Source organism: Bufo gargarizans, chromosome 6 (assembly GCF_014858855.1).
Source record: "Bufo gargarizans isolate SCDJY-AF-19 chromosome 6, ASM1485885v1, whole genome shotgun sequence".
NCBI classification, from domain to species: domain Eukaryota; kingdom Metazoa; phylum Chordata; class Amphibia; order Anura; family Bufonidae; genus Bufo; species Bufo gargarizans.
The window spans coordinates 322,472,162-322,489,169 of NC_058085.1; the positions used below are offsets into that span (position 1 = coordinate 322,472,162).

Below are 17,008 nucleotides of genomic sequence, written 5' to 3' on the forward strand. Positions count from 1 at the left end.
CTGTCAAAGAATTGTTTTCCTGTTTTTTAATACAATCTACAATATATTAAATGGTGCCATTAAAAAATACAACCTGTCCCTCAGAAAATAAGCCCTGCATATGGCTATGTGTTCGGAAAATTAGAATAGTTGTGGGCCTGAGATTTAAAGGGGTTGTACAAGTTCAGAGCTGAACCCGGACATCCCCCAATTTTCACCCCTAGGGCCCCCCTGGTATGACAGCATTGTATACAGGCTAGGGCAGTGCTAATACCCTCCCATTAGTGCCGGTGATGTCACTGGGCTCACTGCTGGGTGGAAGCCTCCGACAAGCAGTCCCTATGGAGAGCCTGTTACGTCACCGGATGTCTTAAAAAAAGCTTTTGCCCTGCGTGATTCAGCACAGGGCAAAGGACTGCCTGGGTTGAGCTCTGAACCCAGACAACCCCTTTAGCCCCTCAGATGCCACTCTCAATAGCAGCATCTGTGGCATTAGGAAGAAGGCGGCAGCTCCCTCTAGCTTTCAGTCGGAGCCCTGCAATGAAATCACAGGACTCTTATTGGTTACCATGACAGCAAGGGGCCTGCTGAAGTTTCCTAGGCCTGTCATGGTAATCTGCCTGCAAAGCTCTGCACGAGGCATGGCTCAACAGGCAGAGTATTAGAATCCCATTCACCATAATAGTTCACTATTATGTTGTATGGGCCAGGGGATCAAAAGGGGCCACAACCTAGGGGGAGTAAAAGTTAATGTTTTAAAAAAAAAATAAAAAATTTAAAGTTCAAATCGCCCCCTTTTCCCATTTTTAAGAAATCTAAATAATAATTTAAAAAGCGGGTATCGCTGCATCTGAAAATCTCTGAACTATTTAAATATTTTTCCTGCGCGGTGAATGCCATAACGTGAAGAAAAACCAATTAAAACACGTGATTCGTCACCTTGTTCCCCCCAAAAATTTAATAACTGATCAAAAATTATATGTACCCCAAGAATGGTACCAATAAAAACTATAGTTTGTTCCACACTATACAAGCCCTCATACAGAAATATAAAATAGTTATGACTGTCAGAAAATGACAATGCAAAGAAAATTTTGTTAGTTTTTTTTTTTTTTTTTTAAGTATTAAAACAAAATACATACTATACAAATTTGTTATCGCCGTAATCAGATTGACCCGCTTAATAAAGACATCATGTAATTTTTAGCGCACAATGAATGCCGTAATATCAAAACCCAAAAAACCTTGGCGGAATTTTTTTACCATACCTTTATGGTAAATAAGAATGTTTTCTGAGATATATATATTTTTTTTTTTAGTGATGGCCTATCCTCAGAAGAGGTCATCAGTATGTGATTGGTGGGGGTTTTGAGAAGACACTGGCACTCCTGTGAGTGCCGCGGCATTCTCGCAGCACACCAAGCACAGCACCTTACATTGTATAACGGCTGTGCTTGGTATCGCAGCTCAGCCCCATTCACTTGAATGGGGCTGAGCTGCTCCTAGGGCAGGTGTCATGAACGTGTCATCACTTGGCCTTGGAAAAGCAGAAAGACGGTCGTGGCACTCACATGAATGCCGCTTCCTTCTTGAACAGCTGATTGGCAGGGGGTCCTGGGTGTCGAAACCCCACCAATCACATACTGATGACCTATCCTGGGATAGGTCAGCAGTAAAAAACCTCTTGGAAAACCCCTTTAAAGGGTGCTAAAAAAAAATACATAGGTCATCAGTATGTGATCGGTGGGGGTCCGACGCCCAGGTCCCCTGCAGATCAGCTGTTTGAGAAGGCAGCTGCAGTCCTGTGAGTTCTGCGGTCTTCTCTCTGCTTTTCCTAGGCCAGTGATGAAAAAAATGAGGTATAAATGTATAAATTAACAAGTTTTGCTGAATCTTTTTCCATGATGCTTTATATCAATCTGCTCCGCTCCCCCTGTCCCATAACATGCTGCTGGTGGCAGGTTCTCTTTAAGAGATTTGGTGGAGAGTGACCCAGCAATATCTGTATTCTGATTATGTTTTTCTCTTTTATCCTCAGCTCCGTGAGGGTCTTTCAGACATGGCCACCCCAGACGTCAGTGTGCATGTGGAAGAAGTGGTGGTGGTAACCACACCTGATCACATTATGGACGGGAGTGGCATGGAGAAGGTGAAAGCTGTTCTTGTTACCACCAACAGGTAGGAATCTCAATTCCATATCTACAGCTGCATTTTTTTGTTATTATACTCACTTATATAGCGCTGACATATTCCGCAGCGCTTTACAGACATTAACATCACGCTGTCCTCAATGGGGCTCACAATCTAAGCTCTCTCAGTATTTCTTTGGAGCATGGGAGGGATCTGGATGAAACCCACGCAAACACGGGGAGATGTTGTCCTTGGTCACCACTGAATAACCACTGAGCCACCGTGCTGCCCTCTATGTCTATACTGAGAGATAGTAAAGGGACTTGTTGACGGATCAACAGTTTTTGTGTCTCTATGGTTTCAGACTACAAACAAACCCTTTGTGTAGTCTGATCCTACAGTTATGTGTTACTTTGCGCTCTCCCTTTGTTAGGGTCTATTCAGACGTCCGCAAAATGGATCCGGATCCGTTGCAGAACGGATCCGGACCCATTACTTTTCATTGGGGATGGAAAAGATGCGGACAGCACACAGTGTGCTGTCCGCATCTGCATTTCCGGTCCGTGGCTCTGAACTTCCGTAGTGCAGCTCCGCAATAAAATATAACAGCTGCGGACAAAAACAGGCATTTCTATTGGGTTGCCGGCCCGGTGTTTTGCGGACCCGCAAAACGCTGCGGTTGTGTGAATGGACCCTTGGCCTTAGCCTGAACTCCAGAATTAGTCTGTAAGTTAGTCTGATACAATTTTTATATTCAGTGTGTGTATAAATGGATATATCTCCATGCTGAATATTGTAATATACACTCACCTAAAGAATTATTAGGAACACCATACTAATATGGTGTTGGACCCCCTTTTGCCTTCAGAACTGCCATAATTCTACGTGGCATTGATTCAACAAGGTGCTGATAGCATTCTTTAGAAATGTTGGCCCATATTGATAGGATAGCATCTTGCAGTTGATGGAGATTTGAGGGATGCACATCCAGGGCACGAAGGTCCCGTTCCACCACATCCCAAAGATGCTCTATTGCAGTGGTTCTCAACCTTTCTAAAGCCGTGGCCCCTTAATACAGTTCCTCATGTTGTGGTGACCCCCAACCATTAAATTTTTTTCCTTGCTACGTCATAACTAATTTTGCTACTGTTATGAATTGTAATGTAAATATCTGATATGCAGGATGTATTTTTATTGCTACAAATTGAACATAATTAAAGCAAAGTAATTAATCACAAAGACAAAATGTTGGGTACCCCTCAAATAAATAAATCAGTGGTGCTTCAAGTCCCCCCCCAAATAAATAAATCAGAAGTGCTCAGGGTCCCCCAAATAAATAAATCAGCGGGGCTTCAGGTCTCCCCCAAATAAATAAATCAGCGGTGCTCAGGGTCCCCCAAATAAATAAATCAGGGGTGCATCAGGTTTCCCCCAAATAAATAAATTAGCGGTGCTTCAGGTCCCCCCCAAATAAATAAATCAATGGTGCTCAGGGTCCCCCAAATAAATAAATCAGCGGTGCTTCAGGTCCCCCCCAAATAAATAAATCAATGGTGCTCAGGGTCCCCCAAATAAATAAATCAGCGGTGCTTCAGGTCTGCTTAATTTTTAAGCAGACCTGAAGCACCGCTGATTTATTTATTTGGGGAACCCTTAGCACTTCTGATTTATTTATTTAAGCCTTAAATAATTGGATATTATTTCTGTACATTTTTCTTTTCTGTAATTGGTCACTGTGACTATTGAAAAATTATCTTCAATAAAAAATTTATTGATTAAAAATAAAAAATAAATCAGAAGTGCTCAGGGTCCCCCCAAAAAATAAATCAGCGGTGCTTCATGTCCCCCCAAATAAATTAAGCCTTGCTCAGCCAAATAATTAAAATAAAATTAGCCAGGCTCAATTAAATCATTGGTGGCAGTGGTGCTCAGCGGCGGTGTCATTAACGAAAAAACTCAGACCTCAGCAGATAGGCGGCCAGACTTACCCGTCCAGACGTCAGGCTCCTTCAAGCACAGGCAGTGATAGGACATCACTTCCTGTGCGCGAGGATAAGGGGCCGCTGCTGTTGTGCGGGTGACCCACAATAGGAAGCCTCAGGCGACCCCCCGGAAAGGGCCGATCGACCCCCAAAGGGGTCGCAACCCCTAGGTTGAGAACCACTGCTGTTGAGATCTGGTGACTGTGGGGGCCATTTTAGTACAGTGAACTCATTGTCATGTTCAAGAAACCAATTTGAAATGATTCGAGCTTTGTAACATGGTGCATTATCCTGCTGGAAGTAGCCATCAGAGGATGGGTACATGGTGGTCATGAAGGGATGGACATGGTCAAAAACAATGCTCAGGTAGCCCGTGGCATTTAAACAATGGCCAATTGGCACTAAGAGGCCTAAAGTGTGCCCAGAAAACATCCCCCACACCATTACACCACCATCACCAGCCTGCACAGTGGTAACAAGGCATGATGGATACACGTTCTCATTCTGTTTACACCAAATTCGGACTCTACCATTTGAATGTCTCAACAGAAACCGAGACTCATCAGACCAGGCAACATTTTTCCAGTCTTCAACAGTCCAATTTTGGTGAGCTTGTGCAAATTGTAGCTTCTTTTTCCTATTTGTAGTAGAGATGAGTGGTACCGGTGGGGTCTTCTGCTGTTGTAGCCCATCCGCCTCAAGGTTGTGCGTGTTGTGGCTTCACAAATGCTTTGCTGCATACCTCGGTTGTAACGAGTGGTTATTTCAGTCAACGTTGCTCTTCTATCAGCTTGAATCAGTCGGCCCATTGTCCTCTGACCAACATCAACAAGGCATTTTCGCCCACAGGACTGCCGCATACTGGATGTTTTTCCCTTTTCACACCATTCTTTGTAAACCCTAGAAATGGTTGTGCGTGAAAATCCCAGTAACTGAGCAGTTTGTGAAATACTCAGACCGGCCCGTCTGGCACCAACAACCATGCCACGCTCAAAATTGCTTAAATCATCTTTCTTTCCCATTCTGACATTCAGTTTGGAGTTCAGGAGATTGTCTTGACCAGGACCACAACCCTACATGCATTGAAGCAACTGCCATGTGATTGGCTGACTAGATAATCGCATTAATGAGAAATAGAACAGGTGTTCCTAATAATTCTTTAGGTGAGTGTATGCATAGTTCTGATTGTCATTGTCCTAACTGTCCCTGACTATTAGAATTCTCACTTTTATTGCCTGAGTCATTGGGGACCACAGACGGCTGTGGGTATATGCTGCTGCCACTAAGGGCTCTTTCACACTTGCGTTTTCCGGATCCGGCGTGTACTCCATTTGCCGGAATTACACGCCGGATCCGGAAAAAACGCAAGTGAACTGAAAGCATTTGAAGACGGATCCGTCTTCAAAATGCGATTAGTGTTACTATGGCAGCCAGGACGCTATTAAAGTCCTGGTTGCCATAGTAGTAGCGGGGAGCGGTATACTTACAGTCCGTGCGGCTCCCGGGGCGCCCCAGAATGACGTCAGAGCGCCCCATGCGCATGGATGACGTGCCATGCGAGCACGTCATCCATGCGCGTGGGGCGCCCTGGCGTCACTCTGGAGTGCCCCGGGAGCCGCACGGACAGTAAGTATACTGCTCCCCCGCTCCCCGTTACACTTTACCGTGGCTGCCAGGACTTTAGCGTCCCGGCAGCCATGGTAACCATTCAGAAAAAGCTAAACGTCGGATCCGGCAATGCGCCGAAACGACGTTTAGCTTAAGGCCGGATCCGGATTAATGCCTTTCGCTGGGCAGTAATTCTGGATCCGGCCTTGCGGCAAGTGTTCAGGATTTTTGGCCGGAGCAAAAAGCGCAACATGCTGCGGTATTTTCTCAGGCCAAAAAACTTTCCGGTCCTGAACTGAAGACATCCTGATGCATCCTGAACGGATTTCTCTCCATTCAGAATGCATTAGGATAAAACTGATCAGGATTCTTCCGGCATAGAGCCCCGACGACGGAACTCTATGCCGGAAGAAAAGAACGCAAGTGTGAAAGAGCCCTAAGGCTGGGTTCACACGGGCGTGTCCGGATTAGGTCCGGATGCGTCCCGGTGTATTGCGGCAAACCCGCGCGATTGGGTACGCAATTGCAGTCAGTTTTGACTGCGATTGCGTTCCGATGTTCAGTGTTTATCACGCGGGTGCAATGTGTTTTGCACTCGCGTGATAAAAAACCGACTGTGGTACCCAGACCCGAACTTCTTCACAGAAGTTCAGGTTTGGGTTAGTTGTAGTGTAGATTGTATTATTTTCCCTTATAACATGGTTATAAGGGAAAATAATAGCATTCTGAATACAGAATGCTTAGTACAAGGGCAATTGAGGGTTAAAAAAATAAAAAATAAATTAACTCACCTTGTCCTCTTCATCGCGCAGTTCCCGGTCTGGTAGATGAGCTGTCGGCTAAAGGACCTTTGGTGACGTCAGATCACATGCTCCAATCACATGGTACATCACCGTGGTGATGTACCATGTGATTGGAGCATGTGATCTGACGTCACCAAAGGTCCTTTAGCCGACAGCTCATCAGAAGAGACCGGGAACTGCGCGATGAAGAGGACAAGGTGAGTTAATTTATTTTTTATTTTTTTAACCCTCAATTGCCCTTGTACTAAGCATTCTGTATTCAGAATGCTATTATTTTCCCTTATAACCATGTTATAAGAGAAAAAAATACAGTGAATAGACTGTCACCTAGCAACCATGAGTGAAAATCGCACCGCATCCGCACTTGCTTGCGGATGCTTGCGATTTTCACTCAGCCCCATTCATTTCTATGGGGCCTGTCCTGCGTTACAAACGCAGAATATAGAGCATGCTGCGATTTTAAAGCATTGCAGAAGTGATGCGTGAAAAAAATCGCTCATGTGCACAGCCCCATAGAAATGAATGGTGCTGGATTCAGTGCGGGTGCAATACGTTCACCTACCGCATTGCACCCGCGCGGAAATCTCGCCCGTGTGAACTCAGCCTAACTCTTCTTTCCTGCGTGCCTGGCTTCTGCCGTCTTGCGAGCAGGTCCCTACGTGCCTGGATAGGTGCCTGCTCTGTGTCTCTGTCTGTGGGTGTCCTAGTGCATGATGAGCATCTTAGCCCTTCTAGCAGACCAATCTTACACAGCATGATCTGCTGCCCGTAAACAGTGATTTAGGCTACATGCACACGACTGTATGTATTTTGTGGTCCACAAAAAATATGAATAACCTTTGTGTGACATCCGTGTTTCATCAGTTTATTTTTTATTTTTTTCCATTGTAACAATGCCTATGGTTGTCCACAAAACAGACAAGAATAGGACATACTCTATATTTTTTGCTGGGCTACGGAACGGACATCCGGTGCAGATAGCACACGCATTTTTTGTGAACTCGTTGAATTGAATAGGTCCACATCCTATCTGTACAAAAAAAAACGGAACGGATACAGAAACAAAATACGTTCGTCTGCATGAGGCCTTAATGTGCTTCATAAAAATGAATACACCTGATGAACGAGCGACATTTTGCGGACCGCAAATCGCCGCCAATTAACAGAATATGCCTGTTCTTGTCCGCAATTGCGGACAAGAATAGGACATGTTTTATTTTTTTCGGGATCGGAATTGCGGACCCGGAAGTCCGGATCCGCAATTCCAGATCTGGGCAGCACATCGTGCTGCCCATAGAAATGAATAGGTCCGGAACGAAATTGCGGACGTGTGAATGGACCGTTAGACATGCTGATTATTGGAAACATGTTCACACAAACTTTTGTTCCCAGTAATCGGTCCAATAATAGTCCCGTCTAAATGCACCTTAAAAGGGTTATGCCATGTTTGGTGTAAAAATTAAAATTAAAATAAGACATCATATAGTACGTGATAATACCTTTCTAACAAAGCTAGAACCAGCCCTGTACCTCATATGGATCCAGAGATCTCCTCATTCACTGTTCCAATTGCTGTGCTAGATTGTCTACAAGTTGACAGTTCAGTGGGACGTGTCCTTTCTGCTGCAGTTCTCTTTCTGTATATAAGGCCGAAAAAAGACATTTGTCCATCCAGTTCAGTTTGTCCATCCAGTTCAGTTTGTCCATCCAGTTCAGTTTGTCCATCCAGTTTATCCTGCAAGTTGGTCCAGAGGAAGAAAAAAAACAAAAAAAAACCTGTGCGGTAGAAGCCAATTTTTCCAACTTGAGGGGAAAAAATTCCTTCCCGACTCTAATCAGGCAATCGGAATAACTCCCTGGATTAACGACCCGTCTCTAGTTAGCTATAGCTTGTAATATTATTACACTCCAGAAATACATCCAGGCCCCTCATGAATTCCTTTACCAATTACTCACCATCACCACCTCCTCAGGCAGAGAGTTCCATAGTCTCACTGCTCTTACAGTGAAGAATCCTCTTCTATGTTTGTGTACAAACCTTCTTTCCTCCAGACGCAGAGGATGTCCCCTCGTCACAGTCACAGTCCTGGGGATAAATAGATGATGGGAGAGATCTCTGTACTGACCCCTGATATATTTATACATATTAATTAGATCTCCCCTCAGTCGTCTCTTTTCTAAAGTGAATAACCCTAATGTTGATAGTCTTTCAGGGTATTGTAGTCCCCCCCCCCCCCATTCCAGTTATTACTTTAGTTGCCCTCCTCTGGACCCTCTCCAGCTCTGCTATGTCTGCCTTGTTTACAGGAGCCCAGAACTGTACACAGTACTCCATGTGTGGTCTGACTAGTGATTTGTAGAGTGGTAGGACTATGTTCTCATCACGGCATCTATGCCCCTTTTGATGCAACCCATAATCTTATTGGCCTTGGCAGCAGCTGCCTGACACTGGTTTCTACAGCTTAGTTTTCTGTTCACTAAAATTCCTAGGTCCTTTTCCATGTCAGTGTTACCGAGTGTTTTACCATTTAGTATGTACGGGGGACTTGCATTATTCCTTTCCATGTGCATAACGTTACATTTGTCAGTGTTAAACCTCATCTGCCACTTATCTATCCAAGCCTCCAATCTATTCAGATCCCTCTGTAGTAGTATACTGTCCTCTTCAGTGTTAATTACTTTACATACTTTAGTGTCATCTGCAAAAATTGATATTTTACTGTGCAAGCCTTCTACAAGATCATTAATAAATATATTGAAGAGGATAGAGCCCAGTACTGACCCCTGAGGTACCCCACTAGTGACAGTGTGTACCGCTAATAACCACCCTCTGTTTTCTAATACTGAGCCAGTTACTTACTCACATACAGACATTTTCTCCCAGTCCAAGCATTCTCATTTTATATAATAACCTTTTATGTGGTACAGTGTCAAATGCTTTGGAGAAGTCCAGCTATACGACATCCATTGATTCACCGTTGTCAAGTCCAGAACTTACCTCCTCATAAAAACTGATTAAATTAGTTTGACATGACCGATCCCTCTTGAAGCCATGCTGATATGGCGTTATTTGCTTATTTTCATTGACGTACTCCAAGATAGCATCTCTTAGAAAACCTTCAAACAGTTTACCCATGACAGATGTTAAACTTACTGGCCTATAGTTTCCTGGCTCTGTTTTTGGACCCTTTTTGAATATTGGCACCACATTTGCTATGCGCCAATCCTGTGGAACACTCCCTGTCAGTATAGAGTCCTTTAATATCAGAAATAAGGGTCTGGCTATGTCATTACTTAATTCTCTTAGGATACGGGGGTACATGCCATCTGGTCCTGGCGATTCATCTATTTTAATACTTCTTCCTGGGTCAGTCAGGGCACTTTTAATGGGGAATTAACTTTTACATTCTGCATTTTATCTGACAGTTTATTTTCTTCAGTGAATACAGTGGAGAAAAAAATATTTAATAGCTTTGCTTTCTCCTCGTCGCTCTCTGCAACTCCCCCCTCATCACTCTGTAAAGGACAGACACCTTCAGATTTATTTATACTTTTTACCATTTATATAATTAAAGAACATTTTAGGGTTAGTTTTGCTCTCTTCGGCAATTAATCTCACGGTCTCTAGTTTGGCTGCTTTTATTAGTTTTTTTTATTGCTTTCTTTACAGTTCTGTTTATCCACATAGTTGTTTTCTTGTTTCTTAACATTTTATTCCCATAAGGTATGTACCTCTCACAATTAGATTTTAGGATGCTTTTAAAAATATCCAATTTTGTGGCTGTATTTTTTATTTTTGAGGACTTTGTCCCAGTTAGTTAGGCCTATAGCCTCTCTCAGTTGGCTAAATTTAGCTTTTTTGAAGTTTGGTAGAAACACTCTTTTTAATGATAATTGGAAGGTTATTACTTTATGGTCACAATTTCCCAGGTGTCCCCCAACCTGCACGTCTGTTGTTCTGTCAGGCCTATTGGTTAATACTAAGTCCAGTATGGCCGTCCCTCTAGTCGGGTCCTGAACCAGTTGGGAGAGGTAATTGTCTTTGGTTATTGCCAAGAACCTGTTCCCTTTATGAGATATACAAGTTTCAGTTTCCCAGTCTATATCTGGGTAGTTGAAGTCCCCCATAATAACCACCTCATTATGATTTGCTGCCTCGTCTATCTATCTCGTTTAGTAGCAGATTTTCTGTGGACTCTGGTATATTAGGTGGTTTAATTCAGGGGTGTGGAATTCCTATCGCCCGACGCCCGGGACATGCAGTTCCGGGCGCCGGGCAGGTAGTTTGTGCAGGCAGCTTAGCCCTGCGGGCAAGTAGCAGGGCTGACTGATCCGATCCGTTTGAAACGGCTCAGCTCAGTCACACAGACAATGCAGAGACGCTGGCAGCAGGGAGCCTGAGGGAGGGACGGGGAGGAGCGTAATATGATCTTAGAGTGGAAGCTGGCTTCTACCAGCCCCTCCCCTCCCCGCCCACCAACCAATCACCGACCAGAGCTGAGGGGGCAAGGCAAGCACACTAGCAGCTCTGAGTAGTCTGAGTCACACAAGTGCAGGGAGTCTAAGAATAGAAATTAATCGAATGAGTCACAAGTTAAAAGAATCTAAAGATCCGACTTAGTTTGTGACTCATTCGATTCTTTGAGTTAAAAGAGCCGTGAGTCAGACTGTAGAACAGGTTACACTGAGGCTGAGGTTGTCTGGCTGCTTTTGTTGCAGCAGTGATAAGATTAAGGGATAGGAGAAGTGACAGATGACACAAGAGTTTAGATTACAGGTTGAATTAAATTAACCCTTTAGGATCAAATTGGCTTGTCAGGAGATATATATGTTAAAGGCATCTCATTCAGTTAAGTAGCTATATAGCTACGGGTGGGTTCACATCACTTCACTTGGTTCATTGTACTGCTGTCAGTGTCAGACTGCTGTCACTGTGGGTAACAATGCACATTGCACACCACAGTGACAGCTTCTGACTCCTGTCCAGCGTCAGCCTCAGCTTCCCTTCACTATCCCTATAATAAATCACTCTTCCTGATCCTGACTCATTACTAATTAGAGAGCTGAAGAGCCGACTGCACTGAGTCAGCAGCAGCAAGTGATTGTGAATCGACTGTATAGCATCTGCGCATGCGCACCGGCACCTAGAGTCTTCGGTTCACTTGCGAGTCAGCTCAGCAGTCAGTGACTCAGCAAGTGAACCGAAGATCCGATTCATGAATCGGTTCATTTGAATGAGCTGATTCAAATGAACCGATTCACCTAAAAGATCCGAACTTCCCATCACTAGTTATCAGCGCTCCTGTGCAGGCTGGAAGTCGGGCGCCACGGGCCGGAAGTCAGCTCCCAGCGGAGGCACACGTTAGTCAGCGGCTGTAGTAGGAGCTCCTGACATGGTGGCAGCCCGTGCCGTGATAGATAGCCCAGCAGGTAGTGTGTGTGGTGACTGCTCTGGGTCAGCTATGCTCTGCTGTCAGGCTGCCGCTCTGCTTCTTCTCCCTGGCATTGAAGTGTCAATAGGAGTGCTGCCAGGTTCCAACTTCCAGCCACTCACCCTCCATGAATAGGGGGGGGACGGGGACTTCCCTATACTGGCATGTCCATTAAAGGGATTCACTGGCCCAGTATGGCATGTACATTAAAGGGATTCACTGGCCCAGTATGGCATGTACATTAAAGGGATTCACTGGCCCAGTATGGCATGTACATTAATGGGATTCACTTAAATATGGTTTTGATTTAAAATTACTTTTTGTATCAGGACAAGTAGATTGTCATGAGGGACAAGTAGATTGAGACCCTGCTTTAGTCCTTCGACAAGTAGTTTTTAAAAAAATTTCCACACCCCTGTTTATAGTAAACTCCTATTAGTAATTTATTATTGTTTTTAGCTCCATGTATCTCTACCCACAGTGACTCCACATGTTCATGCCCCTTACTTATATATTCCCGCAGTGTGGGCTTTAGACAGGACTTTACATAAAGGCAGACCCCTCCCCTCTCTGGTTTTGGCGATCCTTTCTAAACAGACTGTAACCTTGTACATTAACCGCCCAGTCATAGCTATCATCCAGCCATGTCTCAGTTATTCCCTCTGTCATAGTCCTCCTCACACATCACTAATTCCAGCTCCCCAGTTTTATTAGTCAGGCTTCTGGCATTAGTATACATACATTTGAGAGGTTTATGTATATTTTTTTTACCCTACACCTTTCCTTCTGAGCTGTTCTAGTCCCTCCTTCCATTCCTCCCCAGTCCCACTACCTTCCCCTCGGTCTCTATCTGCCCTATCTTCCCCTCCTATAACGTAATTACCCTCCCCCAGTCCCCAGTTTAAACACTCCTCAAACCTCCTAGCCATCTTCTTCCCCAACACAGCTGCCCCTTCCCCATTGAGGTGCAGCCCATTTCTACGATAGAGCCTGTAGCCGAGAGAGAGGTCGGCCCAGTTCTCAAGGAACCCAAACCCCTCCTTCCCACACCAGTTCTTGAGCCACTTGTTAACCTCCCTAAACTCATGCTGCCTTTCTTGTGAGGCTTGTGGTACAGGTAGTATTTTGGAAAACACTACCTTTGAGGTCCTTGCCCTAAGCTTTTGACCTAAATCCCTAAAATCATTTTTAAGGACGCTCCACCTACCTCTAAGTTTGTCATTGGTTCCGATATGGACCATGACCGCTGGATCTTCTCCAGCCCCTCCCAGTAATCTGTCAACTGCCACAGCTTCTAACAGAACATATGGCAGATGGCAGCTGCAGATTTAAACTAAGTATGTTAGATCAGCTCAGTGAGATGGACAAAAATAATAAAAAGAACCAGCAGGTGGCACTATACAGATACATAGTATTGAATAGCTCACAGGCTATACAAAAATTTGTATTCCATGCAATTACAAAAGTATTTAGATCCAGGTGCTGGTTTGAAAAATGTAGAATATGCTTTGTGACACAAACCCTTTAAGTCTTGGCCCTCTCCATCTTTTCTCGGTGTCCTTTGGCTGCTAAGCCTGACAGACAGACGTGCACCTTCTTGTCCTCTTCCCTGGTTTCTGTTGGGGCCTCAGCCTCGCTCCTTTCTTGGATGGCAGCCTATTTGGTGATTGTCACCTCCCTGTGTGTATTCACAAGGAGAACGAGTGTTTTTTAGAAGAGTTACACTGCCTTAGCACATGGCGGTAAAATCTGCCAGAAAATACTCTGGTCCGGATTTTTTTTGTGGACCCCATTGAAATAAATAGAGACCTTCTGCTTCAGAAAAGCTGTAGCACATCATTATTTATGCTGCTGCTGTTATTACAAACGCAGGGCAGGGACTGACACTTGTCAACCCCCTAGGGCAGTGGTGGCGAACCTATGGCACGGGTGCCAGAGACGGCACTCAGAGTCCTCTCTGTGGGCACCCGCACCCTGGAGAAAGTCTACGGTGTACCAATATGCCTTAGACTTTTCCTGCCATTCATCATGCAGGACGCACTATGAACAGCACAGGCAGCACATTGAATGTAGGCAGGATATTATAGCTAAATGATAAAGTACATGGAAGATATACTGTATTGGTATTCAGGTTAAATTGCTGTGTTGGCACTTTGCGATAAATAAGTGGGTTTTGGGTTACTGTTTGGGCACTTGGCCTCTAAAAGGTTCGCCATCACTGCCCTAGGGTAACATGGGAGAAGTCTTTATGCTGCATATTTTCTTGTAGGTTTTACGCCGCTTGTGAAGGCACCCTAGCACAGAGATTCCTCTTTTTAGGTTCATACAACACTTTTGCATTTCTTCCTGAGCCTTATATATATATATATATATATTGTAATCCGTGGGGTCAGACATTGTGCCGAAATGGCATCTCTCCGGAGAGGGAAGCGGCTATGAAGCTGTAACCAGTGGCGTCCATCTGCCTCCCCCAGCTTCGTCATGGCAACAGGCTGCCCTGCTTCTCCGAGGAACTCATGGGAGCGTCTTCAAACACCTCCAACGGGGGGCTGCCAGCCGATCGCTCATTCAATCTGTGCTATTTGCCTCTCTATATAGGTTATAGCTTGGGATTATAGACAGTATGTAAAGGGACTAACAAAAAAAATTAAAACGTTTTACTTAAAGGGGTTCTACAGTTATTTTAAACTGATGATCTATCCTCTAGATAGATCATCAGCATCTAATCGGCGGGAGTCCGACACCCGGGGCCCCCTCCGATCAGCTGTTTGAGAAGGCAGCGGCGCAGGCAGTAGTGCTGCGGCCTTCTCGCTGTTTACTGCAAGCCCAGTGATGTCACGACTAGTATCACTGGTCTGGGCGGGGCTATGCTCTGTTCACTTGAAAGGAGCTTAGCCCCGCCCAGGCCAGTGATACTAGTCGTGACGTCACTGGGCCTGCGGTAAACAGCAAGAAGGCCGCGGCACTACTGCCAGCGCCTCTGCCTTCTCAAACAGCTGATCGGCAGGGGTCCCGGGTGTCGGACCCCCGCCGATCAGATGCTGATGATGATCTAATAACTGCAGAACACTTTTAAAGTATGGGTTATAGTATTTTTGTGTAATGTGCTGTATATTTCATACTTGGAGCTCAGTGGTGCTAGTGTAGTGGTCGCTTTGTGGCAGTGCACCTCTTCTGACATATCGGGCTAGCACAGAATGACTTTGATGGCCATCTCTGAGCTTCAGCCATTGATTTCTGTTGGCTGATGGTGAGGGCATTTACTTTTTAGGTATTTGGGAGGGTGGTATCTAAGCCCACAGAGTCCCATCATTGCCTTCTGACATGTCTATATGAAAGTGTTCAAGAAAGACAAATCCACACGCGTGTTTGTATTGCAGTCCCGTCTGGAGACTGTCCTGGGTTGGGAGTAGTGATATCTCTACCTGGAGATTCAGGTAGGGATCCACCACCGGGGCATCTTGTGGCATAAAAGGCCCCAAGGACCTCCATAAAAGACAGCCCATTGGACTTCTGTGTGATCTCCAGACAGTTGGCCACATTGATGACCTGCTTATGAAGAAGCATCAACTTTTCTCAGAACCTTTGGGATCCACAATCCTCTATATGAGTGTTATCCTCACAATGATGTGTATATACACTGGGGGGCCTTTATGTATGTTTAGTGTAATTATTCATCTCTTTATCTTTGTGCAGGACCCTGTCAGAAGAAGCCTTGGAGTCTGAGAACGTAGCTGCCGCAGCTGCAGCAGCGTTTGGTGCTTCTGACCTAAATGAAGCTGTATTAGGTATGTGAAGAGTCTTATCAACAAGCTCTTTGTGTGGGTCTCTCTCTCTCTCTGTGGCTCTGTATCTGCGTGTCTCTCTCTTAGTACTTTTTGTATTTTTTTTGTTTGTTTTGTTTCTTTCTCACTTTTTGGCCTTAATGTATCATGTTCTCGCTCCAGACTTCTGGCTTCAAAAAGTAGCAAAATGGGGCTTTTGCAACTTTTTGGACCTAATTTCCCAAAAAGCTTTGTGACTTTTTGCATTTTTAGGCTGCATTCAAACAGCTGTGCCCGTGGTGCAGACCGCAAACCTCACTCCAGTTGTAAAATGTGGGTGAGGAAGTGGGTGTGGCTAGCTATGTTAATGAATTTCACTCCCGATTTATCACTGAGACATTTTTAAAAAGTCGCAATCTCATTTCAATAGGAGGGAGGAGTAGGAAGACTGGATTAGCTTTTCTAGACGAAACCGTTAGGTTTAAAGGGGTTTTCTGAGATTTTTATACTGATGACCTATCCTCATAGATCATCGCTATCTGATCAGTGGGGGTCCGACACCCGGGACCCCCACTGATTGGCTGTTTAAGAAGGCTGTGGCGCTCCTGTGACCTCCGCGGCCTTCACAGCTTTTCCTAGGTCAGTGACAACACATTCATCGGTCACTTGGCCTTGGAGCAGCACATAGAAGTGAATGGGGCTGAGTGTGATACCAAGAACTGCCGCTATACAATGTACAGCACTGTGCATGGCTAGCTGAGAGAAGGCCATGGTGCTCACTGGAGCTCTGGTGTCTTCTCAAATAGCTGATCAGCAGGGGTTTCAGGTGTCAGACCCCCACCAATCAGATACTGATGACCTATCCAGAGGATGGCTCATCAGTATCAAAATCTCGTAAAACCCCTTTAAACTAAAAAAATTATAATTTCCCTATAGGATTTCATTAACAAAATAGATAGAATAGATACATGGATAAAACTATATGACCACATAGTTTCATGTTTTAACATTCAGAAATTCATAAGAAAATGTTTCTTTTCACCTTTTTCTGCTGAGAAGTGAAGATGGGGGATGAGGAAGAGGAGGCTATGGAGGCAGAAATCGCGTATCCTATTACCTGCGGAGACAGCAAGGCCGATCTCCTATGGAGGAAGTTTGTGTGTCCGGGGATTAACGTCAAATGTGTACAGGTGAGATGGCCTGTCCTGTTAGGCAGACTAATAATGGAAAGTGTATTGTATAATATTATCCTACTGTCCTTATTAGTGTTTTCCCTTGGACCCTCATGTGACGGAGCATATTGTCACACT

General features: G+C 44.8%; 1 protein-coding gene across 3 annotated transcripts in view; it reads left to right on the plus strand.

The window, feature by feature from the left end:
* The window catches only part of GMEB2 (glucocorticoid modulatory element binding protein 2), a 42,060-nt gene that overhangs the window by 3,729 nt on the left and 21,323 nt on the right, over nt 1-17,008 (plus strand). For 2 of the 3 annotated variants that reach the window (XM_044297395.1, XM_044297396.1), the window contains exons 2-5: nt 2,018-2,157; nt 4,641-4,697; nt 15,631-15,722; nt 16,758-16,888. In XM_044297395.1, coding sequence (XP_044153330.1) covers nt 2,039-2,157; nt 4,641-4,697; nt 15,631-15,722; nt 16,758-16,888 — 399 coding nt within the window. In that variant the 5' untranslated portion in view covers nt 2,018-2,038. The remainder of the gene's footprint in view (nt 1-2,017; nt 2,158-4,640; nt 4,698-15,630; nt 15,723-16,757; nt 16,889-17,008) is intronic. The other variant, XM_044297397.1, reaches the window with a different exon arrangement.